The following is a 24,442-nucleotide window of genomic DNA, read 5'->3' as shown; positions in this document are numbered from 1 at the left end:
AGAAACGAATCTGAGAAGAAAACATGAAAAGCATGTACAGCAAAAAGGCAGAGAAAAGAAGTGAAATGAGTATTTTATTGAAGAAGAGTAAGTTTAGAGAAAGGAAAAAGACAACTCAAGATGAAATGAAATGGTGTGAAAACTAAGAAAAGACACAGAGAAACAACATATCCAACTCCAAACTATTCACCCATCTCCCATTAAGAGAGCCAACAAAGTGAGAAACTTTATGGTCTTTTGTTTCATTTTATACTGTAGCTTTTAGAATTCACCTTTACATGCCTCTGCAACCTCAGTAGCTAAAGAAGTTCGTTCTATGCTACAGAAGTTAAAGTCTCACATAAATCCAAAGCGGTGGAACTTTAAGAAGAAAAACACAATCAGGTCAAAATTTAGACACTAGAAACAATGTCAAACAACACACATGAAGTTATTTTGCTTAAATGCCTGCTAGAAAACTGCTGCAAGGAAGAAGGGTAACATCTGTGCCTCAAAGCAGGCTAAGAGAGCCCGCAATGGGATCCATCAGCAGCGCTGACTGAAGCAGCATCAGGATGCACTGCAGTGTATGCCTCAATGAGAGCTCAGTGCTTGTGGCAGCAGCAACTCTGAAGACTGAAAGATCAGAACTAAAAACTGAACCTGACTCCCTGTGAGCATCTACTATCCAAATCCAAGTTGTGGCACCGTAGAGCCACAGTCTGGAAGTCACGCTGAGCTCTTACAGAAAGCACAAGTGCACTATGGCACTGAGACACAACAGAGTGAGGTGGGGAGAAAATATCCCTAGAGCTGTTGGAGCCTGCAAACTGCCTTCATCTAGCAAACCTGTAGACTGAAAGAAAACAAACACTTTAGAAAGCAAGCACACCCTGCTGAGCCATGAGCTGCCTGACAGCTCACAGGATCCCTCATCTTCTTTTTTACCAAATATCCCTCATGCAGAACTCCAGCTGGAAGCTCCTCCCAGATGGATGCATAACACTGAGTGCATGTTTACCAGCCATCCTTAGGAGGGCAGTTCTTGCAGCCTATAGAAGTCGCACCTCTGCAGCCATCAATGTGCATTATCCTTGCTGCTGCAATAAAGGTCAGGCTGCCTTGCTGCTGTTCTCTTCATGAATGCAGGAATTGTGGTCCATGGTAAGTTCAGTTTTAAGTACAGAAAGCAGAGAATGAGAGTGACATGACTTCACCTCCCACTTCAACCACCACAGAGAAACGAACCTTTTTGTCCCTCATGATATTCAATTTTCCACATGTCACTCTGGGTAGACTCCAACTTCTATGTAAGATTCCTTGGAGGCAATTGTACCACAGCAATCTTTTTGCTTGCTCAGTAGATTCAGCGTTGATTACAGCTGGCTTGAAAATTTTCAATTAAAATAATTTTCTGCTTCAAGAATATTATTTGATGAAAATTGGGGCGGGGGGAGGTGAGGGAGAAAACAGAGGTACAGGCTGATCAGATTCGAGGGCAGCTTTGTCAAACAGCTTCCTTAGGATGGAACCTCTGCACAAAGCTCGGGAGCTGGGGGCACAGCTTGGCACTTTGTCCCTATGGAGCTCTGATAGAACACAATCCTGACCACAACATGCTGTATCTGTTCTGGACAGGTGTGTGATCAGCAACTCATTCCATGGGCTAACTAACCATTACTAGGAGCCCTTTGTAAAACAGCTACCAACAACTCCAACAGCCATCTTCGGGATTTCTCCCAGAGTGTTCTGTTTTCCCTTTGCTTCCCTCCCCTCTTTTCTTTTACTCTAGTCTCCTCTTCAGTATGGGGAATAACACATACTCTGAAGCCGACATTTAAGAATTACATATTAGAACAACACACATTTAGAGCAAGTATTTCTCTAATGGCAATCTTGACATAGGTTCTAAAAACTAGAATCAGCTGTAGATCTACACACCGTATGCCAGCAGAACATAAAACGTGTATTCTGAAGGCAGAGAAAATCCAAACCCAATCGAAATCTCAATTATGTCACTGTGGAGACAAATGAGCTGGTGCCGTCTGGTAGTTATGGGGTGTTATCTCCTCTGCAATGAAGTCTCAAGTTCCACACTGTGCTGACAAAGAGAGATTGTATTTGAAAAGATAAGAGATCACAGGCAAGTTGCTAAAACTGAAGTCACACTGCATTACTGCAATGCTACCTCAAAACTGTGCAACTGGAAATCTCGTAACGTTGCAAGCGTAACTGAGTGTGCTCAGCTGATCATAAAACAGCACCTCATCTTGGAAAACTTTATGCTGAATTCTCTTGTGCAATGGAAGCAGAGCTGCTAGAAAAGGAAAACGTGACAAGTTATACGGACAGAATTTGTTTGGCCACCGAACTGTGCAACAGTTTAACTTCTTTCATCTAGCAAATGTCGCTGGTCATCACTGTAAGTAATAGCGCAGCCACAGGCATGCAGAGGACAGAAGAAAAATGGAAGCATTCAGCAAGGGCCGACAGCTAATTCTGGGCTGATGGTGATTAGGCCTTACACACACACTGTAGCATGGGCAGGTTTTCTTGACTCTGTGACTTCACACGGCAACATGAGCAAGAGCTCGAGCTTCAGGACCATAAATTACTGAACTGATCTAGTGCTGCTGATTGGAGAGCAGCGAGGAGCTGCAAGTAGACAGAAGTGGGTGGGCTGGGAAGTTATGGGATGGGAGGGGATTAAGACCGTGCTGTTGTGCAGCAAACAGATGCTAACGCCATTTGGCACAAGCAGTTATTTGTACCAGCAGGCACAGCACATGGATTGTGGCTGGAGTTATAATCAGGTGGTAGTGAGCAGGGCAGCCCTGTATAAACAGGAGAGGAACAGGGAGTGAAAACAAAGGTATGGCTGCAGAGAGCAGTGGGATGCTACAGTTTGTTCCTGGAGAACAAACACCTTTGTAAAGCTTTCTGGTTTTCCCTGAGAAAACCTTTTCATTTCTGAAAGTCTCACGCTTATTCCTAGAACAGGTACACAACCCACTTTGTCAGCTTGCCTGTAACTTCATGACATTGACACATTCAAATATTCACCTTTCCTTAGTGAAAGCAGGGACTTATGGTTCATCACATTTACATACTGATAAATAAAGGAAGATGCACAAATCCTTATCAAAACAAAGAAGTTACTGTGTATATATAAGAAACTGCTGGCAAATACAAAGTAAATGCTGTGTTGGGTCTGAAATCAAGATCTCTGACATACAAACTGCATAAAGATATCACATTTCTATGTTTCAAATGAAGTCTCCGGAAGCAACATAGCCCTGACCTAGTTGAGATATGCTTAAAGTAGGTTAACTGAAAAGTAATTTTCTTCTATTTTAAAATACAAATGTTTGCTTTAATCTCAAAACAACTCACGTTGCCCACTCCCAGTCCCAAATGTCTTGGTCAGTTTATTATCTGACTGGCTGGACCCACACCAGAGCTTGGGAACTTCCCAATAACCTTCTCCCTGTGCTGGCTGCAAGGCCACCACTGGCACAGGGATAAAGGCAGTACCACAAAAGGCCCCAGGACACACAGCCCCTCCTGTTATCACTTCAGAGCAAGTACCCTGGCATCCTTTCTACTAGCAAGGAATCCAACCTGCTTGTTTCTGAGCAGCTGCCATTACCATTTGCTCTGCATTTGTACACTGGACTTTGTACCCACTGGTCACCTTCTCCGTCATATGATCAGGGCATATTTTATTACATTAAAAACTACTTATGGAATATAGCATGAATTCATCTTATATTCTAGGAAAATATATTGCATTCTCTCTCTTTAAAAAACAGAATGCTTTTTACAACTATAAACTGTAAATACACATGCTTCCTCAAAAAAAAAAAAAAAAAGAGCAACCAAAACCAAAAAACACCCTGGAGCATTAGGAAAGCAAAGATGAATATATAAACCACAGGCTCATCTGCACTTTTGAAAATGAAAATGCTTCTGTTTTGGGATGCCAATTAATCTGTAGTATATTGTATTTCAGCCTTCAGGAGGTCACAGGATCCAATTCTTATACTCTTGCCAGTGTCAGTTGGCTCATAATAAGCATTGATATTTGTTTTATGACCCATACAAGCTGGTGGTTTTTATGTAGAGTGAGAATGAGAAATCTGACAAAAAAAACTTATCCATTTTTATAATCTAAGTAGAAGCTGGAACCTTCAGGAAAGTCTTAACACTTCATTCTCTTGTTTGGGTTTCTAGGCTTGGTTGTTGTTTATTATAAATTAACATTGTTTGAATACAATCATATGCATCTGTTACTTGCAGTAAGAGAGTTATATTCAATAGTTGGAAAGAGCTTTCCTGGCAGGTAGCTTGCTGGACTTTCACAGTTTGACCCATGCTCGTATTCTGCCATGATGGTAGAAGAAAGGAGCTTACCTACAACCTCATCTGCTTTAAACTGCTTCACTTTCTGCTGAAATCATTAAGACTTTAAGTGTAGAAATGATGTTAAAAAAAATGGACATAATTTTATTTTGGTGCAATGATGTCAATAGATTGGTGCAATGATCACAGACTTTGCACTGAACCCATTTACATGACAACTGCAGTGTATTCCTGTTGGTGGCCTGTGGCCCAGCTTTAGCCTGAAGGATGCAGCCAACAGGCTTTCTGCAACAAATAAGTAACAGTGTCAATGCAGCAAAGGTTGTCCAAACCACCAAATAACTACACATGTATCCAAACATCACCCAGCACAAGGTCAGGGGCTATTGCTTTCACAGTGACCTGCAACAATCCTATACCTGGGGAGGTGCCAGCATGGCAAAACATGGTGCTAAGACAGCCAAACTGATTCTAGGATCCAAATTTACTTATTCAAAAGGGACCTGGATTATCCCACGAGGCTCTGCTTCTGTCCCACTGACATACATGAAACACATGCTATTTCCAAACAAAGTTGCTGGCAGTGATCTGTTCTGCTGTAGTTATCTCCATATGCTACTGAAACAGCAGGGTGGGTTTTACCACTCTCAGAGGGCAGGGACACACCTGATCTACACTGCCTGTGTGCTGCAGGGGCTACTGTAGCTCCCAGTATGTAACTGGGATTACTGGGATCACCAAAGATTCCCCATTACCACACTCCAAGACAGCCAGTCATAACATCAGCTAAGCACTGAGACTGATGTTCTCTGTTCCAATAAACAGCATCTCAGCTCAGCAGCTGTGCTTCTCCATACACAAAACCTTATCATGATAAGCTAAAAGCCTTAAAAGCTGAATAGCATGCCATGGAAAGGAAGGGAATTTGCTTTGAGGAAATACACATCCACTGTGAGGAGGTTGTTCAGCACCCTGCAGTTCAGAAAAACTTGCTTTCAGTTCTGGAAGTCAAATACACCGACAGCATCAGGCATCGATTCAAAACAAAAGAAAATGAACCAAAATGGTAGGGAGTGAATCATCTCTTGCATTCTTTCCCACTTCAGCCTGTATATGGCAGATATTTTGCTTAAAGATTTGTTCCTCACTGTGCCTTCTGTCAAATTCTCAATTATGGCACAATAGAAAAAATCAATTAAAATTATTCTGAATAGTTCTTTACTTTATCTGCCCCCAAATCATCTTCCTCCAGAAGAGATAATTTTTCCACAGTACATTTTACATAAATTAGCCCTGCTGCTCTAAATAAATAGATTAGATTTGAAATCCTTTAGCCTGTAGCTTCAGAAGGGGGGTTAGCAAGCTATCCGTGAGTTTCAGTCGAGCACAACTTACAAATACAGAGCATTTCTTTCAAATCTAATCCTTAAGATTGTTTTTTTTTCCCCAGTGTTTCTGATGTTTATTATCAAAGACATGAACTAACATTTCTTGACTGTTGGTCATCCCCTGCTTCATACAAGTTGAGATGTAAGTTGCTTATCACCCACATCATCCGGGATTCAAAAACTGACTGGAAGAGCAAAGATGTACATTGGCAAATGGACAACAACAGAACAAAGAAAAAGACCTAGAAGATCATCTAGTCCAACCATTGGCAAGTATTGGAACCTCCACATCCAGCTGAAGACATAAGAGCTGCCTTTAGATTTGGCTGCACCACCTTACTTACAGCAGTACACCCTACACAGCTGTCTGAGAGCGGTCACACACAGTGTCTCCTGCCATATTAAAGTCTTTACTATAGAGAACCTCCTTTCACTTACAGAAGCAGTCATAATGGCTGTAACAATCTGTAGATCACAGAGTTTCATGAGGAAGTTAGAAATAATTATTGAAGACATATATATACAGTTTATCATCTCACTTCATCTCTAAACCACAGACTGACAACATTTGATATTCCCTTTCCAGAGCCAAACTTAAAAAGAGTTGTTTGCTTTAGTTTTTGTTTTCCATTTCAATGTGGATTTTTAAAATTTCTTTTTATTTTTTTCTTAATATCAGTATTGTCTCATTTGAATTCTCAGAATAAAAGGAAGTACCTTCAAAGTCCCCATCTCTGGCTTTTGCTGCAAGTTCTGAGGATGATATACTTTCTTGACATAAAGCACAGTCTTCCAGTGCTGCGTTTCTTAAACCCTGATTAACTGTAAAACAAAGCAAAAGGTACAAGAATTCACATTATTCTAATTAGTAATTGAAAGACCAAAGTTAGGACTTCAAGGATTAGATATCGGCAGAATCAATACGTAGCTTCTTACACCTCTTGCTCTTTCTTCACCCTGACATGCTGAAAAAAATCTCCTGAATCCTCCCTTGAAACAACAAGAGCAATTAAAGATATTGTTACAAGACATACAGCCCCCTTACTTTCGGCAGCTCAGCTGCATCCTATGTTTCTCAGTTTTTAACTTGCATACTTCATGAAGTAGATAAAAGCAGAGATTCTCCAGGTGTATCACGCAGACCACAAAGAGAAACAGCACCTCAAGAGTCCCTGACTTTCATTCACTTATTTTGTTTATACTTACCCTTGTTAACATGCTTTCGTTTTGAACCTAACAGTTAATCTACTGGAAATTATTCCAACTAAGTACCACTGCGTACCATTTATTTCCTAGTGGTAATTCCGTAAACCTTCAGTTTCTTCATTATTTCCATTTGAAAATTCAGTAGGTCTCTGATCCACCTCCTTCATTTTTGTCCTACCTCTGTCTACCCCCTTTTCTTTCTTGCCAATGAGAAGTCAGTCTCCTTACACATCAGTGCCTCCTGCCTCCACCAAACGCCAGGGAAGTTTCAGCTGCACATAACTGAAGACTTCAGTGCATGTTGTGCACTATTCCACTGCACTGTTGAGTTGCACTGGAGTTTTTTCTGCTGAATTTAACTAACTTTTAACTTTGTGTTCTTCATAAAATCTCCAGGGGGAAAAAAAAAACAAAACAAACAAACAAAAAAACCCAACTACAACAGAAATACTCATGGAAACATGGAGAAGTGGAGAAGGGGCCAGAAAAACTTTTCTCTCTTGAGGAAAGGAAGGAAAACAAAGGAGCTCTGATTACCTTTAGGTGCTGACAGGTGTAATCACAACAAGGACAATAGTAACTGCAGTATTACTGAGATGGCATAGTGATTCTTAGGTAAATTAGCAGACTTGAGACTTTGAAAAAGAAATAATCCAAATGGTGATAGGGGAAAAATGAATAGAATTTAAAAAAAAAAAATGTCACACTGGCGGATGATGCTGTTCTGGCTCCTTTATCTGCATTATCTAGAATTCAAAAGAGGCTATTTTTTCTATTTTGAAGCCAAACTCAGCATTCTGTGATTGATATAAGACAGGTCAGATCCCAGCATCATACTGAGCATTCTCCTATCTTATAGCCTGCTTTTCTTGCGTGGCTATTTAAAGTCCAGAAGCAAAACCAAACAAAACCACCAAAGAAACAAAACCTGCCTTGCTAAAATAAAATGTGAAACAGGACCAGGAAAAATAAAAATTGAATCTGTGAGCTCCACACTCTGCCTACATCACATTATGGCTAAATAGGCTAAAAACATTCTTCTGTTATACATGGAGCGATGGAAAAAAGCAGATACATTCTGAATGCTTTGAACATTCACTTTAACACATGCTTCGAATACACAGAATTCCAGTGTTTTCATCCTGTTTGAAGTCAATTTTAATGACTTGTCTTAAACTTAGGTAAAAACATTGTACAGTGAGTCCACAGTCAGCACAGCTCTAAGGAAATTCTTGTTAAATAGCTCATATTTCCACACGGGGCCACCAGCAGAAATTCACTACAGAGGCTGTTCTAATCTGGTTACCTTTCTTTTGCTTTTCCTTGTCTTCTGTTTCAGGCTTGGTTGCCATCACTTCAAACAAGGTCTTCAAGATGCTTCGCAGATCACTAGCATAGTTTGTCTGCAGCTGGTCAGCAACTCCTGGGAGTTGGAGGAAAAAGACAAAACATTAATATTAAACTATTACAACCCCCTTAAAAAATTACATTTGTTGATACCAGTAATGGCCTGGTATTTGTATTTGAAAGATCATTAGCTCATACCAGTAATAAAAATGGATGATTTAATTATATTTGTTTTCTTTAATCGCCAAACCAAGTTCTGGCCTTTATGTTAGCCATGATTTGAAACACATTCTCCTTGTCATTTTGGCAGAAAGGGGACGTTCCTTCTGTGTCAAAATAAAACAGCTGCCTCTTACTTCTTTCCCTAAAGACACAGGGCATCATAAAGAGAAGGAAGCAATACAAAGGCAAATCCATTGCACGCCCAAAACCTTCATCATTATAGGTCTAAGAGGTCTGCATCTCTGTGTATGCCAGTCTTCATGAGGTACCAGGTTTTTATGACTTAAGATCCAGAATACAATGTTCTGTTGTTTCAATCTCTAGTCTGTTCTAACATATTTTTATAAAACTTAATAATAAATAGAGTATTTTTTACATTCAGAACAAAAGGATGCTCTCATACCTGAGATACAGACAAAAAGGCGGTGAATAAGATCATTGCTGCCATGGAATCTGGATCTGATCTTTTCTCGGGTGGCAATTTTAGCAGCCTGCAAAGCAAGCTGGATTTCTTCCTGATCAATGTCATCGGATGAACAAGAACTAGTCATTAAACTGCTGTTGGAGAAAAAAGGCATAAAGAAGAAGAGCAATGTAAAGTCCTCACTTGGTTGATCAGAACGTTCAGCAAATCCTAGAAGATTTATTACTCAGGCAATACTCTACAGCAAACAAGAACTAATTGCTATAAATTCTTGCTGAAGGTAATCAACATGCAATCAATCACCATCGTGTTTGATTTTCACTCTGTGGCATATTTGCAAAAAAACTTCAAAGCAGAAAATCATTTGTCTGTATTTTATTGCATTTCCCTTAGCTATTTCAAAGCACAGGACGATTTTTCACATTAACTCCCACTAAAAGCTCTGTCCTGAGACCATAACTCCACCGAAAATGCAAGAGGGGAATGTCAGCCTAAAAATAAGAAGGTCAGTTCTGAAGTCAGATGAGAAATTTATTATTGTGGGATTTAATTTGAAAAAAAGCATTTCTGAATTACGTTACCTCAGAATAGTGAGAAGAGAATCCAAATATAACCTTACATAAAAAATGGAACGGGTGATAAAATACAATTTACACAGTAAGGAGAGATTAGTCTCTTTATATACCTAAGTATAGAGATTGCTGAAATGTCAAACTATGGCAAGAAAACGGCTCATCAACTCCAAAGAGATTAATATGCGCCATCAAGTGTCTACTAGAGGCTTAACCCTTCTATTTCAAAACCAGATGCACAGTTGCTAGCAATTTCCATCACTACCACTTTAAAGAAAGGAAAGCTTGAAACAACCTGAGGCTACAGGAAAGCTCTGTGAGGAATCCAGATTCTCCAAATATCAGGAAATCCCTAAACTGCTCGTAAATCAAAATACATTGAAGAAGGAAATAGTTAGGACAAATGTAGCACTTTGCCAACAAAAGAACAACCCTGAAATGGGAGTAGAGCATGGAATGCAATCACATCGGAGTCTTAAGGAGTCACTGTGCTGACTGGAAGGAGACGCTGCCCTCTCACTCTATTACATTCAAAGACAGAAGAACACAAAACAATTTTTCCCACATATTGGAGATAAAGTAATCTCAGCAATGACTACAGGAAACCAGAACGTTTTACTTAAAGTCATACTTAGGCTATCCAGAACTCAAGCACTCCTTACTATACAGACAGCCACTATGAAAGGAAAAAAAAGAAATAAAGTTATTGACCACATAAATAGCAAGCAAGAGGAAGGATGTAATTGCTAATGCACTCTGAGCTCAACCTGTAAATTTTATTAAGTGCTGAAGTATTCACAAAGCAACAGATCCCATCCCTATGACAAACAGTTATTGCAGGATAAGACACAGGCAGCATTTAGAAAAATAAAAATAATTATAAACAAAAAATTATGGAGTATCGCTTTGAAATATTTCCCTGCGAGCCATATAGTTAAACCTTAAAATGCAGAAATGAATTTATTAGGCCATGCATCTCAAAAATCCCAGTACAAACAGAAACGAAAACACATAAATACTAGAGATTCATTATTGATAGAAATATCAATGGAAAACGTGTAGTGCGAGTACCTCAGATGGCTTCCCATTCTTTCAAATACTGAGTGAAGAATACACTTAAAAGAAAGTCATTTCTGTTCTCCATTGCTATTAACAATTGCAAATTCCTATAAAAAGATGTCATTCTTTATGTTTAAAGCTCCCTCAGCAGGTTGACTGACCAGATTCATTGAAGATACCGAGAACATGAGAGTTCCTCCTCTCAGTTTTTCCTTTCCCTTTCTGTACAGGATAGTTGACATATAAGTGGGTGTGTATATTTGTATACATATGTATATACACACATACATATGTATATATATTCAACAGCAAATCTGTCAGTGTGGAAAGATCTGTATTGAAGATGATGAAAAGGTCATGCAAGAATGGGGCATACAAAGGAGTGAACTGAAACGTACTAAGTGCCAAGATGACACCCTTGGTTCACAAAAGCATGGAGTTGGAGGATGGTCTGACTGCAAAAATGCTCCCATAAACAGACAAAAGGGTTTCTGTCTACCTCGTAACATGGCCAGATAAAGTCTACCCGTTATTTAATTATTTTTTCTTCTAAAGAATCAGTCTTGCACCTGTTGTACGGTAATAAAGTGCAATGGAATACTGGTGGGTATGTACAAGCACTACTGTGATACCACCATCTGTCCCTGATGTCGTGGGCCAGCATAACAACGTAGGAGGCATTACTTTCAGAGCAGCCCTCATATTTTATCACAACACTGCAATGTCCCTGGAAGTCCCACTCTAAGCCACGTAAGAATCACTGTGGCACCGTAGAACGAAGGTCAGTATGAACTACACTAGCATTCACAACATACATTCACATGCACAGACCTATCAAGTATGATTTCAATACAGAAGAGATTCAGGATAAAAAATGGTATTTTGATTGTTTGTGCCACTGCCAAGTGAAAAGTGAACATTCAATAATAATTTAAAGCTAGACCTAGGCATCATTACAGTTAGAAAGAAATGATCACTCTGATTTACCAATATGACACAGTCAGATTTTAGATCAGAAATGACTCTTAAAGAGTGACTAATGACCATCTGTTCTTTACTTGGAAATACATCTTACTCCTAAAGAAGGTAGTCAGAAAATACTGCAGACACAGTCAGAAGCACAGGAAGAGCAGAAACACAACACTTACGGATGCACAGCTTCTCTTGCAACCGAGTATTCCAAACAGCAGTGATTGGATCTATGCAAAGGTTAGAGAACTCTGGATTTTTAAATTGACAGTTTAGAAAGCAAACCTGATCTATAGAGTTTTGCCTACCTTTAGCCCATATTATTCATTTACACCATTTTTATAGCTTTAAGAGGAATGCCATTCCAACCAGGCTTATCTAACACGCATAATTTGGATAACAACTCTCATGTGATACCAAGTGTGTAGGAAGCTTTTCATTAGTGTCAGGCTGTACTGAGATTTACGATGTTTTACCATCAGGATCTGCAGAAATATATATCACCACAGAACACAAATAAACAGATTTAAGAATCAAGTGGCTAGTGATGCCTATTTTTCTACCTTCTCAGCTGGAGGTAACCCCCTGCACTAAGCAAGGAATTACTTTATAAAGAGATACAACAGGCACGGAATTCCCTTTGTGAAATGCTTATTGTAAAAATGCTCATTGTGCATTTATTTCTCACACTGTGAAAATGCTGCAAAGATAACACGCCAGAAGGTGAATGTGAAGAATGGAGACGTTATGTTAAAAGTTGATTCCAAACAATAAATCCACTTGTAAGTTATAAAGGAACTGGTAGATAGAAAAAAGCAGCTTTACACCTGACTTACGTTTACTCAGCAATTTAAGATGACTCTCCATTGATCACATTATAAGAGCAGCAGGGCTGTCTCAGCGCACCACAGCTTTCTCGCTAGAACAGTTGCCTGGTCTCAACACTTGACCGTGAAATTTAGTCAAATAAGCACAAGCAAACAAAAGCCAGTAATTCATTGTACATAGAACTGCCTTTCACCCATGAAACCAATACAATTCACAGCTTTTAAATTCCAAAGCTATGTTAAACAGTAATAGACACACAGTGGGGAGCAGAGATGTGGAACAGGAAAAGTTATGACTGATGTCTCCAGAAGGGGCCAGTCGTATTAGGTAACCAGCTGTGATCCAGCATGCTTTGTGTTCCATTTGCTGAATCCATCCAAAAACAGTAAAAGCAGCAAAGCCTAAAACTGAGCAATCAAACCCAACAAGACTCAAAGTCAGTCTAAAATGAATTACTTCATATTTATTCTCAAAAAACAGGCAGTGGCAGAAGTCTGTAACACATCATAGATGCTTCCTTTCAGATTTACTTGGTTCAGAAAACCTAAAATCTGTTCTGTATTGAATGCAGAACATAAAAGAGTCTCTCAAAGACTTCTGCATTACTCTTCAAATCGCTGAGTACCTTAAGTACCCATTAAATACATGGCAGAATGGATAAGCACCAGGTGGTCACTCCTCGCAAAGGAGAAAGAAAATCCAACGTATCTATTCCTCTACACACAGCACAATTACATGAGCAGTTTAAAAAGGAAAGTAAGACCGTCCCCTGTGCTTCTGATCTCATGCAAAGCTTTACACAACAACTACTTTTCAAGTACAGATTTCAGAAGATTGTCAGATTTGCCTTTAAATCAGGAGGGATCAAGTTCCAACAAGACAAACTCAACCCAACTCTGTGAGCAACACTACAAATGTTAACACACAATTCAGCAACTATCCTGCTCCGGTCTACAATATTGAAGCGTTTTTTCTCTCTCACCCAAATTCTCTTATACTTAAAGTAACAAACTCCCTTTTGGCAGGCAAGTCTAAAATTGTCTGAAGAGAGATGCTAGAACGACTTGGGTAACCGCTGCATCCATCCCACTGATGCTTGCGTAGGCTGCAACTGGAAACCCCACCACTGAGCTGCAATTATAACTCTCTAAGCTATTACTCTTACTCGCTTGTGCACTTCAAGAGTGCCTGAAGGCAGCTGTCAGCATCATGTTCCGTTCTGCCAAAAGAACAGACGACTGCTCCAAAGACCATCTGAAAGATCACACACAAGAGTTGGGGAAAGGCAAAGGTTGTACACATGAGAAATGACAACAGGAAAATGATAGGGGTTTGAATTAAAAAAGTGTGATTTCATATATGAAAGAAGAAAAAAGATTACTAGTTCCCGTGCTGCATTTTGTGGTACCTCTGCTATTTCTTTTCAGGTTATCTAAAAAAACAAAATTTACAATAAACAGTAGGCAAAAACTTTTTAGTTTCTAGTAACTACTAGTTTTGATATGATTGGGAGGGAAACCATGATGAGATTAATGGCTCCTTACAATTATTTTAAGTGAAGTGGGTGGCTACACACTCAATTGTAGAGTCATTAAAACCAAATTCAGAACAAGTCTTATTATTCGGGTAATAGCATACATGTATTTTAATCAATGATCTCAGAAGCTACATTTAAAGCAGACTAAAAAAGCTTTAATTCAGAACTCTATTTCTTGACTTTCCACCCTAGTATTATACTTAGGCAAGAGGGCTTTTTGTGTTCAATTTCTTACGCATTTTCCCTCTATTTTAAGAGAGAAGACAAAAGAGGAGCGGGGGAAAAAAAAAAAAAAGCCTTAAAATGTTCCCAAGTCTTCAAAACTTTATTGCCTTGAGAAATGACTTGTACAACAGCATGCAAACACCTCTAGCAATGACAGCTTAGCTGGGCAAGTGACTGCACTGCAGTATTAACACATATATGACCCATGCCCAGCCCCACATATACAAGGACACGTGCTATAAGCCTCATCTGCTGTCCACAGTAGAAGAATTTTACTACCACTGTAAGACTTGCAGAAGCTCTTTCTTAGCCTTTTTCTGCCCCAGCTGAGGTGAACAGACTAAAATACGTAATTTGGCAAACAGGGTGATTCAGTGTTCCAACTGATATCTTCAACCAGAGAAAACTGAGTTTGAAGTCAACAAGAACAACCTCTATCCCGCAAACCAGGCAGCTTCAACAATTACCTGCTCTACTGGAAAGTCATCTCGGATCCTTCCTTTAGCTCCTCAATCTGAAGAGCACTGTAGTTGTGCATACCACGCTGGACTTCTGTAAAAGCCCACCTGTTGAAGCACCATGCTGCTAAGCAGATCCATGGTAAGGAACTCTACCTAGACAACTGCTCTGTTCAAACTCATTACCACTCCAGACTGGCTTTTCAGAATGCCATGATACTCTAAAGTGGGAATTAAAATGAATGATACTGCCAGGCCAGGAGTTACTGTCTTGGATAAGGAAGTCTTCCAGAGAACATTTTTTTACTGGTTATGGATAAAACATCTACAGGAACAAGGACAAATTGTTTAGAGCACGAGTAATCAGTGCAGCTGCTTCCTTACCATCAAATTAAATATCAGGCACTATAATTACCAATTTTAAACCAAAAAAAAAAAAAAAAGAAAAAAGGATAAGATCTACAAGATAAGAACACTAAAATTCAAGGAAAAAATAGAAATGAAAACATAGGAAATTAGAATTGCTTAGATTCTACTATGGTTTTCCTAGTACCAACATGATGTTCTGTTTCTAATGCTTCCCTGTAATCAAACATGCATTTATAGCCCTCAAATATGAACTCACATTGCAAATGAAAAATAATGAGATTAGAGCACAGAAATACTTAAACTTCAAAAATAACCCCGGACTGTAAAAACTGAGAGTGAAAAATGGAAAGAGTTAAATGCTTATGAAGAAATGGTTTGTAATACCAGCTCTGGTAGCTGTTCTGACAATAGAAAAGCAGCAGTCCCAGCTTTTCATGCCTTATCCAGGAACACATTGCCCTGGATTCTTGATGTCAGATACAAATATTTCCAGTGACAAAGTCATTTCATACAGCTCTTCAGCAGAGTCCTCTGTAACATGCAAGCAATTACACTGCACAGCTTAACTTTAAATTGAAGTAAGTTCCAGCAGAAACTCTCCAGTTATAACTGCTGTGTGTGTGTGGAAGACAGAGATGGAGAAGAGGCACTGGAAAACAGTTTGCAGCACAAAGAAATCTCAGTGACAGAGAAGCTTATCAGCAGGTTTTCCTATCACCTCCTTCAGTTCTCACAAAAGGTTATAAAAAACAAAGAGGTGAAACATTAAGGCAATCAAACCCCATGGGAATTCTGTATCCAGTCATGGGAATCAAAGCTGAGAAAAGCTAATCACAGTATTAGATGGAGTTTTGAAACTGTAATCAAAAAATACCTCTCTCTTCATTTCTCAGCTTCAATGCTGCAGCAAGTATTTTTACTTTCAATATAACCTTGGTTTTAGGCATTGCTAAAGAATTCAACAACTTGGCAGCCTGCAGTTGCTATAGCAATTTTGGTTAATTACACAATCTCAAGAGTCCCAAACACGCTTTTCTAAGTTTTCTGGGGGCATTTAAAAATAATAATAATAAAAATCTGTAGAAGAAAATCTAATTTCTGCGAGGCAACAATCTTTGTTTCATTTGAAGCATAGAGAAAACCGAGTGACATTCAACAGCAGGTTTTACATGTCAGTAAAATGAACATAATTTTCAATCTGGCCAAATTACTAAAAATGGAAATGACAATTGAGCTACGTAGGAACACAAATACTGACCCTTTACGATCACTTTGTGCCTGTTCCCAGCCAAACATGCTGGCTGGAATACAGCCCCACAATGGCAAATGCGGGGCTACTTAGCAATTTTGCTAGATCAGACTCTTTGCCTCTGCCACTGATGCTACTCGGGTTAAAATATTGCCTTATTTCACTTCTTTTACATGGAGAGTAACACATTTTATATTCAATTCACTTCAAGCATATTGGGCATTTTAACATCTTTACCACTTCATTAATGGAAGAACAAAACAAAACAGAACTCAACCAACAAACAGCTCCCAATTGTGTTTGTCACCTTCCCGCCATAGCAAGCACTTGTTGACAAGTTGTTCACACAAGATGCCTGGTTCACTCCTGGAGAAAACAAAATCTGCACCAACTTCTTGTTACTCAAGACAAAGCTATGCATATAATTCACCTAGAATTATCTTACAGCATTTCCTTTAAAAGGGAACGCTAAGTTTAGAAAATGCTGCGCTGTTTGGAGCTTTAATTTTTGTCTTGCAGGGTGAAGAACAAGACAGCATGAAACACATCAAGAAGGATGCTGGCAGTGAGAAACCAGAGACATCTGCTACACTCACATATGCCTCACTGACTGAAATAAAGCAAAAGCTGACAGACCTCATCAGAGCTGACGGGTTTGTTTTGCTGGTACTGCTCAGCTGGTTGTTGGTGTAAGGGATTTAGCTGCAAAGCAGGAAGAGTCCCCACAGCAGCCTGCTTATGATGGTATTAATATGCATATTAATTGCCCTCACACTGCTTGAGTGACAGAGCTATACAAAGCAGCACAGACCCACAATGTTTGAAACATGCACTGAAAATACGCAGCTCAAAACCATTATGAAGCAATACCATCTATCAGAAAGCATTTTCATTTTCTTAAGGTACAGAATCCTTTCTTGTCCTACAACTTTTCCCACTGAGCTCTTTATTTCTCTGATTCCAGTACAGTATTCTGCAATTATTGTCAATCTTCTGCCAGTTACAGAGACATTAAGGTTGGAAAAGATCACTAAGATCATCTAGTCCAAATGTCAATGAACAGCCTTTCCGTAAGGAGGGAAAAAGGAGAAAGGAGAATCTACAGAAATTAATTGATCCAATCAAAAATGCCCACCAAACTGAATTCTGAATTCACCAGTTATCCTGTACATCTTAAACGAGTGCAGTGGTAAAACTGCAAGAGGGAAGACTTGGGTACACAGCAAATCAGGTTGACTGTGACTGACCAATGGAAACACATTGGCAGCACATTTGTCATCCTCCACACTACCACCTCCTTGACCAACCCCAGGAGCAGCTGCCATCTCTTGTGGGCAAATAATCTGAGCTGTAGTTTTCATAGGACAGATTAATGGTTAACACTGGACCACAAGATGAAGGAAATGATTTCTCCTTCAAGTCATGCTGAACAGCTCAGTTCTGTTGACTTCTCATGCACTGAGTTCTGCTGAAGAAAACCAGTGTTTGTAAAGAAAGGTCCAGCCACAGGCGCTGGCTGGCAAGGCAGCTCCCTGCAGCCTCTGAAGCAGACAACCAAAACCTCATCTTTCTCATTTGTATACTGAGATAACCCTGTTTCACATGTATATGTTCATTCAAACAGGGATATACTGAAATTATGCAATACAGTAAATGATATTCAAGTACATCCAGCAATCTTGGGCTTGGCCCAATGCATGCAGATACAAATACTCTAACAAACAGACAGATAAACGTCCTGCTCTAATTGCTGGCAGAGTCTTGCTGCTTTGGCACAGGCTTGAGCCACAATACACTTTAGATACCTCCCTTTACAAACTGTAAATAACACGGGCTAAAAATTCACCACCAATTCCTGTAACGACACAAAAACACTACAGAATACTTGTAATTAAGACATGGGGATATGCCTCAAAAAAAAGGAATAAGAAAAAAAAAGGAAAAAAAAGTGACCAGTGAAGGCATCTATTACATCATTAAGGTTACTTTGGAAAATTAATTTTAATGCTATCAGTTACTGACGTATCATAGCCTCAAAATGAAGAAGTAGGCTTTTCCATGCTCTTTAGGCAGGCAAATTACCTGAATGCAGATTTGTTGGTGTTTCTTCTTCCTTTGCATCATTTTTGACAAAGAACTCCAAGAAGGCTTGAAGTCAAATAATTCTAGTAACGTTTTTTTTTCTTCTGCCTCATTTTTCCCCCCTCGTTATTCCCCAAACTTGTGTTTCATGGTCACTTTCAGCTCCAGTCTTTCAAAGAACTTTGGTTCATTCTTGGCTTTAAGCATATCAAGTTGTCTCATTTGGTTAGCATTCAAATAGCCTTCACTTCAGTTTCCACTCAAATTAATGGCTCCCTCAGAATCCTGCCTGATAATTTTAATGCATGTTGAAAGCTGACAGACAAACAAATTCCTACAAACAGCTTATTTTAAAATGCCACTGACTTTCGTGCTTCTGACAATGAAATGGATAAGCTCCCAGCATTGTGCAGATGTACTAGCTGCCTATTTACCATCAGTCACATTAAAAATTGCATTTTTAATAGCATTGGAAGCTATATTATAGTTATCCGGCATGCAGCTCTCACATCACTACAGCATTAAATGGAAAACAAAACCCATGCTTTCTAGAAAGGCAAGACCTAAGACAGACATTCGATGCAGTTCAAGCCAAAACCTTCAGAATCCCAAGAAATTCTACATGGACAAATAAGAGGAAGATCACCGACACATCGTATAACTCAATGAAACATGCATTAAAACTTCTCTGAAAGTAGCTGTCTCTTAATTGCAACAGTGTTAAAGAGAATTGCCAGGGAAAAAAAGCATCCGCTGTTCAATAGGAAGAATATTCAGAAGTGTTGCTGTCACTTGATCGTTAAGTCAATGAAAATTTTCAACCAACCATAATGCAATACACAATTAGTCAAATCTGACTGTGAAGGGAGTTATTACCTCAGAGCGTATATGCTGGAGAGACTACATGTAGTGACAGAAACACTCTCATAGTCACTGCTGGAGATGGAGCTGAGGGGGGAATCACGTAAGCCATCCTGAGAACTGAAAAAACATATGGAAACAAAATGAACTGCTGAAGAGAACAAAGGTAAAAAAAACAAAAACATGTGGGTTGTCATTGATTATACAGAACTAAGAGTAAATTGGCAAGTGTATTTTTGTTCCTCTGTGATATCTACCTTGGGTTCTTCCCAAAGGGGCAGGCAATATGGCAAAGCTGGTGAGCACACATCTTATAAAAATCCTCAGTTTAATTTATGACACACAGTTAAATAATTCAGAAAAGAGTAAAGGATCTTGCATTTTCATAGGGCGCCCACCCTGTTTTAATCTTATAACAAAGGCATAACATCACTGGAGGTCCATAACATCACTGTATGCTTCAAGGTAAGACTATCTTCATCAATAAGATCCAAGAACTTCTGAAATACCACAAGTTTGGTCAAGTTTTCCACAGAGTGAGAACGGGAAGGGAAAAGTCCATGAGAAAGCAGACAGTATACACTTAGTAAGGGAGATGAGGACTTGATAGGTGTTCATCTCTGACCTGTGGTTCTACATCAACCAGATGAGCACGAAGTAGAAGAACCCACGACAAACCACGGAAACTCCATTAAAGGAAATCTACCAGCTACTAAGTCAAAGAACATGAATAACTTAAGTTAATGGTATACAAATGCTACTGTGGTCTCTGGACTAATGAAAAGCCATTAAACAGTACGTTGCTTCAGATCTCATGCCACATTATCAACACAAACTGGGATTAGGAGGTTAAAAGTTGTTTCATAACTGGTCTTGGAAAGACCAATTTTTTGTTTCAATAACAATTTAGTGCTCAGCTACTGAAAACTGCACCAAGCAGAGGAAAATTAAATTACATGAGATAAGAAAATATGTGATCTTGAGCAAATGTATCAAAGCTGTGTCAGCTCCGGGCAGTGCAGAAGAATCAGCCAAGGCTGCTGCACTCAAAAATTCAGTCAAAAGAAATATTTGGAAAATGCAGAGAGAAACGTAAGAAATACCGGTAGTTAAAAGAACTGAATAGCTCACCATTCTTTTACCTTGCTCCTCCTCCACAACTATTAGATTTCTTAGGCTTGACTGAACTGTAGGAGCATGTGGGCTACACGTTCAAACCAGCTACATTCCAAATTCTTTTCTTCTACCACATTTACTGTTGTAGCTGTTTTTGCAGCTAGAAGACTGGAAGAATGCTTAAAAGGAATTCTTCAAAGCAGTGTATGGAAGGTATGTGCTCTAATCCCTCTATGGAATAATAGGATTTGTTTGCATGCCTCCCACTAATCACTTGCAAAACGGACCCCTTCGTGTACTTCATTTCTGATTGCCAATTTGAGAACAAATTCCAAGTATAACACGCTTTGGTTAAAAGCAGAACAGTTGCAATTGGAAAATAATTTATCAGACTTGAACAAAACTTTGATTCATTTCATATAATTTCCCTTGCTAATTCTGCTCATTATGAAGAGATGCATGCATTTAAATAAAGGCTTCCACTTTTATACCTCATCACCTTAGGCATCCAGTCTTACAATGTGGTCACGTTATTAGAATGTACTTTTGCTATCTGTTTTATGGCAGCAAAAGATGTAAAAAAAACCAACAGGCCAGCACTTTTCTTGTGTATAGGACTGAGATGTGTTTCTGTGAACTCAATGCTTCAGGCTAAAAGATAAGTACAACAAAGCAGCGCCACCCTCGGTATCATCTCTCTGCTAAGAGGTTTTAGCAACTCTGTCCCAAGAACAACATCACCTTCAATCCTAAGCTGATTTTTTTGATAGGATGGTCCAATCCAGAAGGCAAAATGATACAGAGGGCAATGGACTGGGACCTGATGGTGGATAAGCATGAGGAGGAACCTCAGAACTGAATAGCACAAGAATGGTTCACATTATCAGAAATGTTAGCACTACTTATACTCACTTGCATGGATGTCTAAGTCACCTGGAACTCTTTGTTGGTTGTAACAGCTAGCATAATATTCTCCCTTCAGACTCACTACCTGTCTATTTTTAAGTCTTAAAGCTGATTGCCACTGTCTCACAAAGCCCTGGTTTTCCTCTGCTTTATCTCTTACTCGGTGTAGGAGCCTGGCCAGGTGGAGCCACCCGCTGATCTCAGCCAGTTGTCAGCAGCCACCTGGTAATGTCTGGGGATGCTTTACACAAACCCGGCTCACACAGCTCAGTTTCTTGTACAAAAACCCCACACCACTTAGATAATTACACTCCGCAAATATTTTTCGTGCTTATTTGTAACCACTAGAGACTGAATTTTTCTACCAGAAAATCATATTTATTATTTATATTTATTTCTATTTGCTATTCACACTGGAGTGCTTCAGAGCCAGATATTCTGTGTTTATTCAGTACGAAGAAATGGAAATAGAATAGCGAGAAGTCTGCTTTACACCTATCTCAGGACTACATGAAATAACTTTTTAAGAACCGATTCCTGACATATTCCCTACATTTTTATTCCTCAGTATGCACAGATTCAGGACACCTTCACAGTTTTCTTCTCATTAGTGCCTGCCTGACACTGTAGGTACTGATGTGAATTGACTTGCTTTTCCCAACTCATGGCTGCTGTTACAGCCGGTGCTAGCAAGGTGCATGTGTGCATTAGCACAATTATAGGAAGGGACACGTGTGTGCATACAGGCAGGTTCTGGGGCAGCCTGCAGTCCTGCTGTGCTAACTTTAAAATTACATTCTAGGGTGGCATAAAACCACCATCCAGACTCACCAAAATCAAGTTATTCAGCACTTCGGATAAAGACAATAAAGATCTGAAGCAACAGAACAAAGGACCTTGGGGTGATGTGGCCATCTCTTTTCATGGACCAAACTACATACTTACAGCTGATCTTTGGTATTTTTTGCAACTTTTAAGCTTAAAAGTATAATACAATATAAATATAGTAAATATAAAAAAATATAATAAATCAAAGTCACTTCTGTCCTGGTTTATGTGCTCTTTTCTACTGGAATGTGCTTCCAGCCTCCTAGAAGTTCAATTAAACCTCACGTCATCTCACTGAACGCCTTCCTCATGCACCTTATTACTTGAGTTACAATTATATTCCACACTACGTTAGTTAATTAGCACTTCTCTTTTTAGTCTCATACTACATGAGAGCTAACCCTAACGCCTCATGTCAGCAACACCAAATCCACTCAAAAACTGACTTCTAAAACATTGTTTTACCAACTAAACACATAAATTAATTTATGGAACATGTATGTTGTCAATTAATACAGTTCCCAGATGCTGCATTTTGATATATTGGACCTAGTAAGAGCAAAGCTGCCCTACAACACTGACACCTTTTATTTGTATGCTAATGCTTCACAACAGCAATTACGTTATCAGATACCACATGGAATCTGTTCCCAGTTGAACAGACAAGGTCACACATTGTCACTTTTAATTTCAGACTTGTTTTGTTAAAAAAAGAAATAAATCAGAGCAGGAGGGACTGAAAGAACTTATTTGTATTACATCTGAATTTTTCCAGTTGCATGAATATACAGTTAACATAGTGAAGAAACAGAATACCAGAAGAGGAACAAAGGAATTTCAATCAACAGACAGATAAAAGACTGCTTAAGAAAAGTTTTGCAATCAGAAGGCTGATATGTTTTCCCCAATCAGCTACTATTTCCTTCTTGCTGATGAGAAATTCTTACTCCTGAACAGCCACATAAAAGACTAATCAATACAAGCTAGATAAGCAGACGTGTTTTTGCTTTTGTGAACAAGCACAGCTGTCCATTAATTTTTCTGGAAGAGGCAAATGGTCACATGAAGGTGGGCACAATCTTCTTAAGTCTTCCTGTAATAGGAATATTATAGGGAAGACAAGAATTTATTACGCTTAATCGAATTATTCTGTATTGCTCTATCAATCTAGTTTTGATAGAGGAGCCACTTACAAAATCAAATGCTATAAAGAAGAAAAGCTAATAAGGATTGTTAAATTATTACTATCATTTTTTTTTAAGTAAATGCTAGCCAGCCTCCAGATCCAAAGAATTGCTTTCCATCCATTAACAGTGGTGGAATATTTGTAGTATCTTGAAAGTTTGCCTAATGAAAATGTGAGCATGTCATATGTTGCTAGAGTGAACAAAACAAAACACCAAAACCAGGACACCTACTGCACAAAACAAGTGTTCGTCTTTTCACAAAGCCATACTAATGTGCTGAGGAAGTAAATATGTTAAATACATTCTAGTTTTACAGTTTTTAGACTGCAGAAGTGGAAAGGAAAGTAATGGGACGTCTTGAATATCAAGACGGAGAAAATTAAATTCTTAATCTTGTTGAAGAATTATAATACAGGTCAGTAAATGGCAAAACGTGCTCTTCTGGAGGAGGATGTCTCATTCTTCCTCCTTACACTGCAAAAGCATACGGCAAAGCTATGCTATTTTTTGTGCCTTCGCAAAGAAATGTGAACAGTGTCAGTATCTTGCAGCCAATGGATACACTTAGAACTTGCAGAATGAATGCAGATAGGATGTTCTGCTCAACACCAATCTCAGCTCCTTTTGCCAAGTCTCAGCTGCACTGTAAAAGGCTTCATTATAAGCAGTACGCTCATCAGATAATGTTAAGGTCACAGAAAATGGCAAAAAAAAAAGTATGATTTAAGTTAGATGTAACAGACATATAGAGGAAAGGAGAGGAATTGTGTTTAGGAATCTTTTATGTACAAATTGTTATGGGTCAGTACATAGAAAACTGAATATGCCACAGAACCAAATGTTCAAGCCAGATGCACAACCACACCACCACAGCATGTCAGTATGACTTCCTATTGTATCTGTAGATATAATATAAGTTTGACAAGGACAAATCAATGCTGGAAAAAAACAAAACAAAACAAAACAAACAAAACAAAACAAACAAACAAAAAAACAACAGAAAGCCAGAAACTTCCAAAACACCAAAATAAAGACAAAATTAGGATACTCAGTTCTTGTACATTCTTCCGTCAGAAAAAGGAGGGAGAAAATGCTGACAGAATGAGTGTTTAGAAACCTGCAGCACATCAGATACCGATGACATTTTTGCCAGTGTCTCTCATATTTGTATAGCATTAATCCTTCTGCCAAAAACTCTGTGTTCTTTGTGCAGACAAATAATGGAGCAGAGGATCCAAAGCAGTAAAGACACGCCACTGCCTGGATCT

At 39.0% G+C, this 24,442-nt stretch overlaps 1 protein-coding gene across 5 annotated transcripts in view; it reads right to left on the bottom strand.

Moving 5' to 3' along the window:
* Positions 1 to 24,442, bottom strand: part of ZFYVE28 (zinc finger FYVE-type containing 28) — a 120,901-nt gene that overhangs the window by 4,522 nt on the left and 91,937 nt on the right. For 2 of the 5 annotated variants that reach the window (XM_015862849.2, XM_015862853.2), the window contains exons 9-12: positions 19,153 to 19,257; positions 8,908 to 9,062; positions 8,242 to 8,358; positions 6,447 to 6,551 (exon numbers count right to left, since the gene is read on the bottom strand). In XM_015862849.2, the coding sequence (XP_015718335.1) occupies positions 6,447 to 6,551; positions 8,242 to 8,358; positions 8,908 to 9,062; positions 19,153 to 19,257 (482 nt within the window). The remainder of the gene's footprint in view (positions 1 to 6,446; positions 6,552 to 8,241; positions 8,359 to 8,907; positions 9,063 to 19,152; positions 19,258 to 24,442) is intronic. The other 3 variants (XM_015862850.2, XM_015862852.2, XM_015862851.2) reach the window with 3 other exon arrangements.

The sequence above is a fragment of the Coturnix japonica genome, chromosome 4 (assembly GCF_001577835.2).
Source record: "Coturnix japonica isolate 7356 chromosome 4, Coturnix japonica 2.1, whole genome shotgun sequence".
In the NCBI taxonomy this organism is placed as follows: Eukaryota; Metazoa; Chordata; class Aves; order Galliformes; family Phasianidae; genus Coturnix; species Coturnix japonica.
The sequence above is the reverse complement of the archived record's forward strand: the minus strand, read 5'-3'. Positions and strand labels throughout refer to the sequence as shown.